Below are 16,305 nucleotides of genomic sequence, written 5' to 3'. Positions count from 1 at the left end.
TGTGTAGTGAGTTAACACTTCTGAGGGTTGAGACAGTGCCTTTGTTTTACAATTACCCTTTCAAATCAGATAATGCTCCTTTGAGGAAAGGGTATTGCCTCACATAAGTCTGGAATGTTCATTTGTTCCCTCTAGAAACAAGGACTGGTTCTAATCCACAAAAGAAGCCAGGTGTCCTTGGGTGGCCATCTTTTCCAGCCTTTTTGTCCAGTTTTTTAAAATATAAAATTAGTTTGAATTTCAGAATATGACATGCCGGTACTCGACATGCCACAGTCATCTGCAGTGTTCTGTCCTACTTGCAGCAGAACATTCTGAGTACAGATCGGCCTTAGCAGTCACCTGCATACTCACTGGAGTCCTACCAAATACCCCAGTTGATGAACACGTTCATCTTCACCACAAAGGACAGACAAGGTTATAAAAATACATCCCATGGGCTGATATAAAGGTGGTTTAGCAATCAGCTTTTCTTGCAAACATTAAATTACAAAAAGAAAAATGAAAGAAAAAAATAGTTACAGTGCTGGGGAATGAGGAAATTTTGCAGTTTTTACAGGCATGTCAGCACCAAGCACTTCTACACAGGTATACTACGACCACATGGAGAGCAAAAGGTACTATTACCAGTTTGGCACTTCAGCTTCCCATAACCAACGATTTGGTGTGATGTTGTGCTGTAGTTAACACTAGCTTAATTCGGGTCATGTAGGACCCTTCAAGCATGAAAACGGAGGCACAGATGTTCATCCAGTCTACATATTTTCCTGAGCTGAATTCAAACACAGGTCCTGGAATTCAAAGGGGAGTGTTCCAACTATCTCTCAGTTTACTTTTAAAGTAAACACATTTGGTAGAATACTGTGTTCTTTTACTGACAAAAATAAAGACTGCCTGAAATAGTGATATATTTACTTAACCTCAATGTAGCACGCCTTACTTAATTCAGATGTCAACAGAAGTTACACAAATTAGTCTTTACTTATTAGTCATGATTGATATGCACAAATATTAAAGCTACATCAAGTCCAATACTGAATATACAACATGGTGTTGGGGCACCTTCAGGAGTTTAAATACAATGAACTAGGAGTGTCACTTCTTACAAGACCACAGGATGTAGGAGCAGAAGTAGGCCATTCAATGAGATCATGGCAGATCTGATAATCCTCAACTCCACTTTCCTGCCTTTTCCCCAAAAACCCTTGATTCCCTTACTGATTAAAAATCTGTCTAACTCAGCGTTGCATGTACTTAATGACCCAGCCTCTCCAGCCCTCTGCAGTAAAGAATTCCACAAATTGACTACCCTCAGAGAAAAAATTCCTCCACATCTCTGTTTTAAAAGGGCACTCCCTTACTCTGAAATTATGCCCTCTGGTCCTAGACTCTCCCACAAGGGAAAACAACCGCTCAGCATCTACCCTGTCAAGCCCCCTAAGAATCTTATGTTTCAATAAGGTCACCTCTCATTCTTCATTTGTTTCTTCATTTTAACATGTAGATCCCCCCACGCAACACACACAGTTGACTAAGATGGATGTCCAATCCCTCTACACCTCCATCCCCCACCAAGATGGTCTGGCAGCTCTCCGTTTCTTCCTTGAACAGAGGCCCAAACAATCCTCATCCACCACTACTCTCCTCCATCTGGCTGAACTTGTTCTCACACTGAACAATTCTCCATTAACTCCTCTCACTTCCTCCAAATAAAAGGTGTGACTATGGGTACCCGCATGGGCCCCAGCTATGCCTGTCTCTTTATGGGGTATGTGGAACATTTCTTGTTCCAGTCCTACTCCGGCCCCCTTCCACAACTCTTTCTCCGGTAGATCGATGATTACTTCGGTGCTGCTTCATGCTCTCATCGGGACCTGGAAAAATGTATTTATTTTGCTTCCATTCTCCACCCCTCCATCATTTTCACATGGTCCATCTCTGACACTTCCCTTCCCTTCCTTGACCACTCTGTCTCAATTTCTGGTGATAGACTGTCCACCAATATCCATTACAAGCCTACTGACTCCCACAGCTACCTCAACTACAGCTCCTCACACCCCGCTTCCTGTAGGTACTCTATTCCATTGTCTCAGTTCCTTCGCCTCCGTCACATCTGTTCTGATGATGCCACTTTCAAAAACAGTTCCTCTGACATGTCCTCCTTCTTCCTTAACTGAGGTTTTTTTTCCAACCGTGTCCGGCCCATCTCCCGCACATCCGCCCTCATGCCTTCTCCTTCCTCCCAGAAACATGATAGGGTCCCCCTTGTCCTCACTTATCACCCCACCAGCCTCCGCATTCAAAGGATCATCTTCCGACTAGGCACTTTACAGCCTTCCGGACTGAATATTGAGTTCAACAATTATAGATCTTGAACTCTCTCCTCCATCCCCAACCCCTTCCCGTTTCTTCCCCCTCCTTCTTGTTTTTTTCCAATAATTTATACAGATTTTTCTTTTCCCACCTATTTCCATTATTTTTAAATGTATTTCCACCCATTGTTTATTTCTACCTTTTAGTATTCCCCACCCCCACTAGAGCTATCTGTGCCTTATCTGTCCTGCCTTCTACTCTTAATTAGCACATTCCTTTAGATAATATCACCACCTTCAACACCTCTTTGTTCTTTTGTTTGTGACAGCTTTTGGTTATCTCCACCTATTACTGGCTGCTTGTCCCAACACCCCCACCCCCCAAAAAAAAACAGCTTATATTTCACCCCTTTCCTATTTTAACTTAGTTCTATTGAAGGGTCATGAGGACTCGAAACGTCAACTGTGCTCTCCTCCGCTGATGCTGCCAGACCTGCTGAGTTTTTCCAGGTATTTCTGTTTCTGTTTTGGATTTCCAGCATCCACAGTTTTTTGCTTTTATCTCTCTGTTTAATATTATATTGTCTTGTATCTATATTTGTTCTCTGAGGATAACCAGTTTCCTCCCTTTCTTCATGGCTCCTAGGGCATCTTAGAAGATGGGGGAAGACAGTCAGCTCTCAGGCTACCACTGCTTTTTCAGTAAATAACACTTTTGTCTTGTTGCAACCTTGACAACAAAGTGCACCACTTTCAACTCTAAAGGAAGCCAAGGGAGCATGTCGGTTTTAATGTGGAAACGGAGTGTAGACAGTTAACCTTGAAGCAGTGCTGTAAATTTCAAAAACAAATGATCTGAAAAACACCAAAACCACTTGAGGTACATCTATGGGTCAATACTTGCCCCTCAAGTTACCTTCACCTTTAAAAAACACAATCTGTACCAATATTATTGGCAAACAAAAAAGAGCCAATCAACTGTGACAACTCAACTCACAGGAAAATAAGAGATTAAGCAGAAAAACCTCAAATGCTAAACTCCAAAACAAAAATAGAAAATGCTGCAAGTGCACAGCATCTGAAGGAAAACAATCTGTTATAAATTCCAGTTGGAACTATTCATTAGAATTGGTGAAGGCTCTCACCTGAAACATCAGCACAGTCATCATCAAATTGTTTACTAACCAGCTGTGCATTATGGCATTTACTAATTTTATTTTACATCAGAAAGCATATCTTTGGTGTGAAAATATCATTGTGATGAAAAACACCTGACTGTATACAGACAGTGCACAATTACACTAGGAGGAATGCAATTGGTTCAGAAGGTTATATGCAATTAAAACCTTCCAAAGCAGCTTACCTGAGACTGATTGATAGCGGTGTGATTGCCGTGGAGTGGAGACTGGCGGTCCTTCTCCTTATTGTGCCGACTGCTTTGCTTACTGCGCTGGAGCTGCTGCCTCAGTTTGGCAATCTGCTATAAAAATTGGATACAAATAACGCAGAATAAGAATTTACAAGCTGATAAAATAATCTGCATTATTATGCGCACAGGCAATAAATTAACTGGAAATTACTTCCATGACACCTTGGTGGAACTGTGCCGTCAGTGAAGCTGGCGTTCACCAAAAACCCCTCCAACAATATGAATTAATGGTTTAACTGTCAACATAATGGATCCCTCTCTCCACATATGTTCAGTTACTTTATTTGCAATGTACTCAGATTGCATTCAATTGTATCTGGTCTATAATTCTATAATTGTAGAATAACTTCCTTCTTTAGACTTTCTCTTCCAAGCTAACTGGCTACCACACTGAAAATTCTCATTGCATCATCAAAAGTTTGGCACATTTAGAAATATAACGTAACATATTGCAGCAATATACATCAGTTAATTTGAATTGACATCTCCATGAATATAAAGAAGGCATCTGTTCCTCTCTCCACAGATGCTGCCAGACTTGCTGAGTTTTTCCAGCACTTTCTTTTTTTGTAAAGAAAATATTGTTTCCCTGTACCATCCCCACCCCTTCAACTGCAGACATATTCAATCCTGTACACTATGGAATTTAGAACCATTGAAGTTCACACCATAGAAGGCCATTTGATTCATCATGTCTATACCTGCTCTTTCCTAGCACAATATAACAAATATGATCCCACTGATTTGCTCTCGTTCCATAGAGAAATTATGGAGCTACTGTTAGAAAGAAAAATAACTACATGCACTGGAAATCTTAAACAGGAATAGAAAATGACAAAAGTTTGCTGCTCCATAGAATGGTTACAACACAGGAGGCCATTTGGCTCATCGTGTTTGTGTTAGTATCACCAATCCTCTATTCCCTTTCATAAAAACACTAGATTGCTGCTTGGTTGCTACCCTTATATAGAAATCCAAAGCCTAGAGTTTTCCATGCTGCATTGACCAAGACAGTAAAATAAATATACATTAGCCCATCTGCAAACATCTGACTGGGGACAGAGAAAGCAACTCAAAAAAATCATATAGATTAATATTCAATAGACCAGATACAATTATTGTGCCAAGTCTGTAAGTATATCAGCCTTTTAACAGTATTTAATGCAATAAAAGTACCACATTGGATGCACAATAGAAATAGGATAGATGACATATAGCAGACAGCAAGAGCTTAATACAATATAACTAATTTAATCAGCAGGATTCAAAACATAATGCTCATTTCCCAAGGGCCCTCTAAGTAGCTCCAATTTAATTGAAATCTAATATGTTATTTTTGAGCAGATGCCATGTTAGAAACAACCACTGATGCACATAAAGAAATTAAAAATACATTTCTTGGGGGCAGAAGAGTTGAGGCAGAACAGTTGGATAAATTCAAACACAGAGTCAACTGTCACTTGCTGAACCCAGATTACTGCAGCATTTGTCACGATATGGGAGATCCGAGTTGCTGACTTGTAACAGTACAATTAATTTCTCAATTTTTTGTCCATATTAATAATAAGCTATCCAAATTCAACTAGATCAAATTCACGTGACAACTGTCTCTACAGCAGCAGGTGCCCCAAGCTGTACTTTTGATACACTGTCCAGCAAAAACAAAGAACCACAGTTAACATGAGTTCTGCTCTTGCCCTGCAAATTCTGTCTTAATCTACTCTAGAGAAGGGGAAAGAGAGTGCTCCATTAATGCTCCAACTGGTGGGAACAGGTTCGCATCTACAATTTCCTCATCTGTACCACAGAAGAGAAGCAGTGCACAATATTGGAGAGAAGGGTCACTCTGTCTCGAGCTATTCTGAGCAGAGAGACATCAATGAAGGTTGTGTGCCCAGTCAACTAGGAACTGGAACAACGTAGATAGAGCACTGAAAACCTAAATTTCTTAGTTGCTGAATTGACCATTAACCAGCCCTTGGAAGACTGAAATAGATTGAGCAACAGGTCAGAAGCTAGATTGTGCATCAATTTCACTGTTCTAGGAGAGATTTAGTTTAACAATTTCAGCTAGTCAGCGTTTATTAACAGTGTTACTCTGTAGCTAAGAATAGCCAGTTGTTGCACATATTGCACAGTAACAGCTTGTATTTACACAGTGCCTTTAACATTCAAAACGGACAAGGCTGCAGCTGAGAAGAGAGCAGTTTGTGGGGTGGGCACGTGAGATTGTGCTCGAGTGGGCAGTAGCTGGCAATCATGGAGCTGAAAGCAGAGCAGCTTATTGGACCTGAGGAAACATTCCTGCTCCTCATGGCCCAACAGACAGTGCTGCAAAACGTACTTGGCTTTCAGAATTGGTCCTTTTCACCACCTTTCAAGGTTTGCAGCCACCTTAAAAACTCTCATTATCTACCCTGCCACCTGACAGAGGATTGGTTGCCCACCCTCATCCTCTGTTAATACTGGAAATAGGTGGGTTTGAGATGGGTTGGGGTTGCGTTTGAAATTTCTACCAACTTCAGCTTCTCATCAAAGCCAAACCAACACATTTTTGGAAGGTTAAAATTACTCCCCGAAGTATCCAAAGATTATTAAAGTACTTGGAGTTATTATTTAATTGCTTTACCAGGAATGGCTACTAACAATTATGAACTACTTTTGAATTGGAACCTAGCAGGGAGCCTCTCTAAGGATCTTTACAGCACCATGCCAATTTACCACAGCATGATCTGCATTATGCTCAGTTTTACACTTTTTAAAGAATTAATCATTTGGAAATTAAACAGAATGCCTGACTGAATTCTCTTTTTTAAGAGAAGTAGATAACTTACACAAATGCTCAATAAGGTGACCTTGGCAGCTCATAAAATTTAATTGTTTCTAACAAATGGACCACACCACAAATTCAGATCAGGGAAACCTTAATATATATTTTTTTATTTGTTCATGGAGTGTGGGCGTCACCGGCTGGACCAGCATTTATTGTCCATCCCTAATTGCCCTTGAGAGCTGAATGGCTTGATAGGCCATTTCGGCGGGCATTTAAGAGTCGACCACATTATTGTGGGTCTGAAGTCACATGTAGACCAGACCAGGTAAGGATGGCAGATAAACTTCCCTAAAGGACATTAGTAAACCAGGTGCGTTTTTACAACAATCGATAATGGTTTCATGGTCATCATTGGACTTGTAATTCCAGATTTTTCATTGAATTCAAATTCCACCATCTGCTGTGGTGGGATTTGAACCCCAGGTCCCCAGAGAACTACCCGGGGTATCTGGAATACTAGTCCAGTAATGCCACTATACCACCGCCTCTCCTGTATAAACCCCAATGAAACATAAACACACATACCAATATACAAATACATGTGTTTGCGCTACATTTTGTCAAATGGATTATTATACTTCAGCTTCTGCTGAGAAAAGAAACATGCTGCCAAAGCTCCTTGTCTTGCACTCATCAGGACAAATGCAAGAATACCAAATCTCAAAGGGAACAATAATTTATACTGCATGAGAAGAGTGTACTGATTGGTTGGCAAGCAGACTGATTGGTAGAGATGTTGCCATGGAGAATGCACTGGGGAACAGTTAACTACCAAGCTTGCAGCATAAATTATTGTTCCCTATGAGATTTGGTAATCTTGCATCTGTCCTGATGAGTGCAAGATGAAAAAACACCAGCAGCAAGACTTTTTTTTCAGCAATACTCAAATTCTGTGCTACCAAGCAACTATTTCAGCTTCTGCAATTTCCAACACACACTACAGATCTTCATATTAAAGTGAAAGAATTCTATTTGCAGGGATTCTCAATCTTGCTTATAGTGTGAAAATGAATGTGGGCTTATATCTTTGATCAACGATGAAGTTGTGTATAGCTAAGTGATAAAGTGAGCAAATAACAATCAGCCTAGATGCTGTTGAAGGACACTTACATAAACACAAGGGAAATATTGAACACCGTTGTAATTACTTTTTGATGAATCAAAGAATCAGGAGACTCTCAGTACACATTGTTGATTCAACAAGTGTCTCATCTCAGAGTTTAATAATGACCTTATTCTTGAGATGCCATACGGAAACCATTCAAGTAAAATACTTCATCTTTATAACATTAGAAGTCTTAGAAGCAATCTTAAGTATTAGATATATCTTTTGAAGGTATCCTAATACATGTTTACATCAGTCTACAGACAGACATGAATTGTTTTTATTTCAATTCATAGGCAGTCATGGTCATCTTCTGTTTGAAACTAGCTCAGACACGATTTGGGAATGTTTGAAGAAAATCAAATACAAAAGCAGGTGTAGAAAGATGAAGGAAAATGGACAGTAATAAGGCCGAAATTAATTTTGTCCAGGATTCTTATGCACATCTTTGAGGCACAGGGTTCTAGAATACCTTGAGCAGAAAAGCATGAAGAAACCAGGAACATCCAGCATGGGACTTTACGTTATGGTCAATTAGCTTTTATTTCAAAATTGTGCTTAATTTTGTAGATAAGGAGCAATACCTCTGTGTTCTTCTGTTACAGACAGCGGGGCAGTTGAAGATTTGGGAAATGTGTTAATGGTGCTGTGTTCCATCTATAGTATTTGCTAATTAACACAACAACAAAAAATTACCGTATTATTGTTCCAAGCAATCCAGACAAGATAAGCCAGATACCCTTATTTTACTTGGGATAAACCACACCACTTGCACCAGTCCCCACCCTGCCCCTGCCACCAACCCCCCCCCCCAGTCCATTTTCAGTCACTTATACACTGAGGTCCCAGCTCATTAACACAACCTAATGCAGATTTTTTTCACAAAGAACACTTCAGTGATCTTACTTTCAAATCCCAACACCTCAAATTGCTCGGCATCAGCAGTCTTCTCTAGTCAAGAGCAAAATACTGCGGATGCTGGAAATCTGAAACAAAATCAAAAATAGCTGGAAAAACTCAGCAGGCCTGATAGCATCTGCGGAGAGGAACACAGTTAAAAGGACAAAGGAGTGTTGACGGTGGTGATATTATCTAAGGAATGTGCTAATGGGGGCATTAAGGGTAGCAAGCAGGACAAGCAAGTGGCAGATGGCCCTAGTGGGGGTGGGGTGAGGGGAAGGGATCAAAATGGGCTAAAAGATGGAGGTAAAACAATAGATCGAAATATATTTAAAAATAGGTGGGAAAAGAAAAATATATTTTTGTAAATTTATAAATTCTTGGAAAAAAGGGGATCAGAAAGGGGGTGGGGATTGAGGAGACAGTTCATGATCTGAAGTTGTTGAGCTCAATATTAAGCCTGGAAGGCTGTAAAGTGCCTAGTCAGAAGAAGAGGTGCTGTTCCTCCAGTTTGCATTGAGTTTCACTGGAACATTGCAGCAGGCCAAGGACGGACATTTGGGCATGAGAGCAGGGTGGAGTGTTGAAATGGCAAGCGACAGGGAGGTCTGGGTCATGCTTGAGGACAGACCCAGTCTGCAATCGGTCTCTCCAGTGTAGAGGAGACTGCATTGGGTGCAGCGAATGCAATAGATTAAATTGAGAGAAGTGCAAGTGAAATGCTGCTTCACTTGAAAGGAGTGTTTGGGCCCTTGGACGGTGAGGAGAGAGGAAGTGAAGGGGCAGGAGTTGCACCTTCTGCGGTTGCATGGGAAGGTGCCGTAGGAGGGGGTTGAGGTGTAGGGGGTGATGGAGGAGTGGACCAGAGTGTCCCGAAAGGAACGATCCCTACGGAAGGCTGCCGGGGGGGTGTGAAGGGAAGATGTGTTTCGTGGTGGCATCATGCTGGAGTTGGCGGAAACGGCAGAGGATGATCCTTTGAACGCAGAGGTTGTTGGGATGATAAGTGAGGACAAGGGGGACCCTATCATGGTTCTGGGAGGGAGAGGAAGGTGTGAGGGCAGATGCGCGGGAGATGAGCCGGACACGGTTGAGGACCCTGTCAACCACCGTGGGTGGAAAACCTCGGTTAAGGAAGACATGTCAGAGGAGCTGTTTTGGAAAGTGGCATCATCAGAACAGATGCGACGGAGGCGAAGGAACTGTAGTTGAGGTAGCTGTGGGAGTCGGTAGGGTTGTAACGAATATTGGTGGACAGTCTATCACCAGAAATTGGTAGAGAGATCAAGGGAGGGAAGTGTCAGTGATGGACCACATGAAAATGATGGAGGGGTGGAAATTGGAAGCAAAATTAATAAATTTTTCCAGATCCAGACGAGAGCATGAAGCAGCATTGAAGCAGTCATTGATGTACCAGAGAAAGAGTTGTGGACGGGGGTCTGAGTAGGTCTGGAACAAGGAATGTTCCACATACCCCATAAAGAGACAGGCATAACTGGGTCCCATGCGCGTACCCATTGCCACACCTTTTATTTGGAGGAAGTGAGAGGAGTTTAAGGAGAAATTGTTCAGTGAGAGAACAAGTTCAGCCAGACGGAGTAGAGTAGTGGTGGATGAGGATTGTTCGGGCCTCTGTTCGAGGAAAAAGCGGAGAGCCATCAGACCATCCCGGTGGGGGATGGAGGTGTAGAGGGATTGGACGTCCATGGTGAAGAGGCGGCAGTTGGGGCCAGGGAGCTGGAAATTGTTGATATGATGTACGGCGTGAGAGGAATCGCTGATGTAGGTGGGAAGAGACTGGACAAGGAGAGAGAGAATGGAGTCAAGATAGCAAGAAATGAGTTCTGTGGGGCAGGAACAAGCTGACACGATCAAACAGGACCGTCCCAGAAGACCATTGCTTGCCATTTCAACACACCACCCTGTTCTCATGCCCACATGTCTGTCCTTGGCCTGCTGCAATGTTCCAGTGAAGCTCAACACAAACTGGAGGAACAGCATCTCATCTTCCGACTCGGCATTTTACAGCCTTCCAGACTTAATATGGAGTTCAACAACTTCAGATCATGAACTCTCTCCTCCATCCCCACCCCCTTTCCAATCCCCCTTTATCCAATAATTTATAATTTTTCAAAATATATTCTTCCTTCCCCACCCATTTTAAAATTTATTTTGATCTATTGTTTTACGTCCATCTTTTAGCCCATTTCGATCCCTTCCCCCATCCCACCCCCACTAGGGCCATCTGCCACTTGCTTGTCCTGCTTGCTACTCTTAATGTCCCCATTAGCACATCCCTCAGATAATATCACCACCATCAACACCCCTTTGTCTTTTTAACTGTGTTCCTCTCCGCAGATGCTATCAGGCCTGCTGAGTTTTTCCAGCTATTTATTGTCTTCTCTGGTCATATGTGCTCAACACGTCTTGAAGACGAGTCTTCCCCTTGGTCCCCCTTCTAGCAGTGGCTGATCCTTCAGCCCATTATGTGAAAATGCTCTTCTAAGCACCTCTGCTTGGTGGTCATCCTCCCCCTTCTCAAAATGTACTCCTGTAACAACCCTGAAATTGAGTTTTCTTTTGTCTGCCAAACCACCAAACGCCTTTCCTTTCACCTTCAATTTTGAAACAGCTCTCTAAAAGCAAGGGATGCTGTAAAGTTGTTGCAAGGTGGTTGGTGGGGGTGGTGTCATGCAATAAGGTTTTGGACTAGTCATCAGTTATGGATGTTTGGAATGCAAAGTGATCATTCTTCAAGGGAAATGTGGCTAATTGAATAGCTCTTTCAAAGCACCAGCATAGGCACAAGGGTCAAATAACCTCCATCTGTGCTGTAAGATTCTATGAAGGTAAACAATACGATTGTCTGAGGATGGTGTTAACAGATTCAAAGTTAATGAAAAAGTAAATTGCTATAAGAAGATGTCAGCATCAGAAATTGTGGTCATTAAAATATACTGACACACACATTCCAAAAAAGACATATGACCAGAGATGATCCCCTTTGGCCACATATACAGAAAGGTTCTTAAAGAGGTTCTTTAGTCCAACTGGAAAACAATTTATATAGATATGCAAATCTGAACATGGCACCTCAAACCTAATGCAGTTTGGAAATAGATTTATTTTTTCCCCTTTGTTCCTTCTCTCCCATTAACAAGTCAAATCTGTGTTATGGGGGATTGTTAAAAATGTTGATTAGAAAGGGCAACCAGTCTGTACCAGTCACTAACTTTTCAGCCTCTACTAATGCAGCTCACTTCATTTCTTCACTTTGGAAGATTGTCAAGTCACCCTCAAAGTTATATACAAGCCAATGATGCTCTTGCCTTTCAAATGGCTCCATTACCTGAACAAGGCTTTAAAGTAGACATGGGGGATGAAATTGGTCTTCAGTAGCACAAAAATGGGTTATAACATTGGCAGTCCATTTTACACTATACCAGATATGCTTGGGAAGGGTGCAAATCAGACCTGTTTCACATCACTGCCAAAGAGCAATTTCACCCATCCCTGCTTCTATAATTTCAGCTAAATTTACTGGGCAAATTTATGGCACTACCAAACTGAGAACGGGAATGCACTTGGAGCTTTATTTTTGGCATAGTGTGATCCCGGGGATGGAGGGATTTTCTTATGAGGAGAGGTTGAGTAGGTTGGGCCTGTACTCATTGGAGTTTAAAAGAATGAGAGGCGACCTTATTGAAACATATAAGATTCTTAGGGGGCTTGACAAGGTAGATGCTGAGAGGTTGTTTCTCATTGTGGGAGAGTCTAGGACCAGGGGGCATAATCTCAGAGTAAGTGGGTGCCCATTTAAAACAGAGATAAGGAGGAATTTCCTCTCTCAGAGGGTAGTCAATCTGTGGAATTCTTTACTGCAGAGGGCTGTAGAGGCTGGGTCGTTAAGTATATTCAAGGCTGAGATAGACAGATTTTTAATCAGTAAGGAAATCAAGGGGTATGAGGAAAAGGCAGGAAAGTGGAGTTAAGGATTATCAGATCAACCATGATCTCACTGAATGGCAAAGCAGACTCGATGGGCTGAATGCCCTGCTTGTGCTCCTATGTCATATGGGGCAGAAACTTTAGGTCGGCATGCAGGTGTATGCCAGGCACGTCTGACCAAGAAATAAAGTGTGTTGACGTCGGCTGAGCATGCCGACATCAACACACACCCTCGCGATATTTTACTAGGTGGGCCCACCATTAATTAAGTTAAGGCCCTTGAGACACCTATTGTCCAGCAGTTTACATGGCCTGTGCGATTTTCAGGCCATCGCATGGGCTAAATGGACAGGCGGGCAGGCCACAATTATCCAAACCTCATCCACAAGCAGGATAAGAGGGATGAGTGCAATTGTGAGTAGTTTCTACTTTAGCTTATAACTTGTTCCTTGTGTGAACAGGGCATCTTCATTTACCTCAGAGCTACTTTGACAGAAATATGAGGCTTCAATTCAGGTTGTTTTCTAGGCCCCCAGAGGATTCATACCACTTGGGGCCTTCCAGGTATCAGACAGCCTTCCCTTACCCTGGGAATGGGGATTGTGGTCTCTGCTAGAAGCACCTCCTCCTCTGAGGAAGTGAGGTCCAGAAGGGGGAGGAGGCTTAGTGTTATTATTCAGCCACCAGGGGAGCGACCTGTGGGAGGGCAGGCACAGGCACAAGAGGCAGAGGGCCAACAGGTAGTCCAAAGTGGAAGGGGCCGCAGAAGACCCCACTTTCCTGCTGTCAGGGTTTACAGGCAGCGATGCAGCTACCTCAATACGTCTGAAGTGCAATGACGAAGGAGGCTCCATCTCTCAAGGGAGACAGTGGCCTCCATCTGTTAGAGGATTGGCCCTGAGATCAGCTCCAACTGTGTGGTTGGACGCCTCATGCCAGTAGTGCTGAAGGTCACAGTAGCCCTCAACTTCAATGTCTCTGGCTCTTTCCAGGGATCAGTGGGTGATCTTTGTGGAGTCTCCCAATCAACTGTCCACGATTGTGTCAAGCTGGTGACAGACGCTCTGTTCAGGCGTGCACTGACTTTCATTCACTACCACACAGATGAGGTCAGCCAGGTAGAGCGAACCAGAGGCTTTGAAGCGATTGCTGGGTTCCCCATGTCCAGGATGCAATCAACTGCACACATGTGGCCATCAAGGTGCCAGCAGGTGAGCTGGGTGCCTTTGTCAACAGGAAGGGCTTCCACTCCATGAATGTGCAGATAGTGTGTGATCACAGGATGCAGATTCTGCAAGTCTGTGCAAGGTACCCTGGCAGCTCCCATGACGCTTACATCCCGAGACATTCCCAGGTACCCAGGCTCTTCAGTGCTCCAGCTCGACTGGATGCATGACTGCTGGGCGACAAGGTCTATCCCCTCGGAAGGTGGCTCATGACACCTCCCTGCAATCCAAGAGCAGAGCCCAAGCAGCGGTACAACAGAAGCCATGGGTCCACAAGGGCGGTGGTAGAGAGTGCTATAGGTCTGATCAAGATGCGTTTCCGATGCCTGGACCGTTCAGGGTGCGCACTCCGGTATCCCCCAGATCGTGTGTCACTAATAGTGGTTGCATGCTGTGCTCTCCACAGTCTGTCACTGGAAAGAGGGGACACAGTGGAGGAAGAAGGTCTTGACGCCGCTGCTCAGGCAACAGGCGATGAGCCCAGTAGTGAGTCTGAGGACGAGCACGGTCAGGAAAACACTGAGGAGATAGACGCTGACCTGGGCAATCCCTCCAGGGAGGCAGGGACACCCTGGACGCTTTGATCCAACGCTCCTTCAGCTAGACTACCAAATAAGAACCACTACCACATGCCAGGGTTGCAGGCTCCATACTTGATACCTGACAGGAACGTTTGCTTGGTGAACAACATGCACTATGTGCCATTTCAATAAAGTATATTGAGAAACAAGTCACTCAACATCATGGGTTAACCTGCAGAACTAATGAAGCACCCAGATGCTTGTTGTACAAAAACATATTTAATGATATGGTGCTTGCCATAAAGTTAACAAATGAAATTCAGAGTGTTCTCCAACACACCAATTAAGAATTAAATTAAAAGTGGGGAAAACAAATATCACTCATGCTGAGGCCATGTTGTGATTAAGGTGCTTTAAGTTTGCACTTGCTTGTGTCTAGGTGTCCCCCCACCCCCCCACCCCTTTGCTGGCACCAACATTGGAGACAGCCTGCTCACTCCGCTGTCCTCTTGGCCTTGGCGACTTTGGCGGGCGACCTCTGGCCCATGGAGCCTGTGCTGGCCCTGCCTAGGAGGGAGTGGCCTGTGCCACAGCTAGCATCTCCCCAGTCGTCACAGCCTAATCAAATGCCACGGTCACTGGCAGAGGGAAAGAGGAACTGCTGCCCTCATCTGGAGCGCCCTGAGAAGAGCCCCCAGAGATGACAGGTAGCTCATGCGCCAACGTGAGGTTGCTCTGGACCTCTTTGCTCACCATTGATGGTCGGGCACCTAGCTGGGATACTGGGTGCCCAATCAATCTCCCATGCTGACCACCAGAGATCAATGCCGGTGTGAGGGCTTGCAGATCCAAGCGCATCCTCAGGAAATCCTGATTCAGCTCCTGGAAGAGCCTCTCCATGAGAGTCGCCACAGAGGTGGCATTGCGCTCAGCCATGAGGGTCATTGCATCGCCCATGCTCTTTAAGGACTCCTCCACAACAGAGACCATGGCACGTATTCTCTCATGTATCTCCGCCAAATCCTCCCGCAGACCCTGCTGGACTTCCAGCATCTGCTGCCTCAAGGACAACTCCAGAGGCACGTCATCAGCCACCGACTGAGCACATTCCTAGTCCCCAGCTGTCCTCCAACTGCCGGCACCTTGGGCACTCTCTGCCTCCACCTGTGCCTCAAGTGAGTGTGAAGTGTCCTCACCAATGTGCTCCGAGATACTAGCCGACAATCTAATGCCCACTGAGGTGCTGGTATCTGCGCTGGTGCCTGCTTGGCAGAGAGGGTGTGGCACAGGTGCCATCTGTTGGGTGTTGTCCTCAGGGGTCGGGGGTGGGCCTTCAGGATCCTCACCCCGATGGGCTGCAAGTGAGCCTGAAAGGAAGAACAAGGACATGACATTAGTTGAAGTCATTGCACTGTCATTGTGCATGCCTGGCACATCAGTATAGAGACTACAGTGTAATGGTTGCAATGACAGGCATTCTGACCTCAGTGCCCTGCACTCTTACCTCCATGTGGCACCCCAACCTCACCGCAGCTGATTGGCCTACGTGCATGGCACCTTCTCCTACTCCAGGGCCTCCTGCTCATATCGGGTCAAGATGAGTAGGTAGGGCGGTCCCCCACCAGTCTGCAACCTCTCAGCATTGCTATGGGATGGTTTCTCCTGAAAGGAAAGAGGAGCATTGATTTGTCCACTCTGAGCCTGCATTGCCATTGCAGCCTGGCCAACCCCACCTGAGGAACACCTCACAGGGCTCACAAGATACTCACTCCAAGCAGGGTTCGCCCCTTTGCCCAGGTGCTTCCTCTTCGACATTTGGGGTTGGGGTGGGGGGGGGGGGGGGGGGGGGGGGGGGGGGGTTTCGGGCAGCAGCAGTTCCTAAACTGCTCTGAAAAGTGACCCATGCCAACACGGTACTCACCCTTCCCGATCACAGGAGATCATTGAAGTGCATCCGGCACTGGTCCCATACTGCCACAGGATGCCACCTCCTCCTAGGCCTTTTTATGTGAGGTGGGGGGAGGGGGCTTC

General features: G+C 44.6%; 1 protein-coding gene across 1 annotated transcript in view; it reads right to left on the bottom strand.

The window, feature by feature from the left end:
- Window positions 1-16,305, bottom strand: part of LOC121276470 (glucocorticoid-induced transcript 1 protein-like) — a 255,740-nt gene that overhangs the window by 113,850 nt on the left and 125,585 nt on the right. Inside the window, exon 4 of the mRNA XM_041184912.1 lies at window positions 3,676-3,792. Coding sequence (XP_041040846.1) covers window positions 3,676-3,792 — 117 coding nt within the window. The remainder of the gene's footprint in view (window positions 1-3,675; window positions 3,793-16,305) is intronic.

Source organism: Carcharodon carcharias, chromosome 3 (assembly GCF_017639515.1).
Source record: "Carcharodon carcharias isolate sCarCar2 chromosome 3, sCarCar2.pri, whole genome shotgun sequence".
Taxonomy (NCBI): Eukaryota; Metazoa; Chordata; class Chondrichthyes; order Lamniformes; family Lamnidae; genus Carcharodon; species Carcharodon carcharias.
Note: the sequence above shows the minus strand (reverse complement) of the source record. Positions and strands in the feature narration are given on the sequence as shown.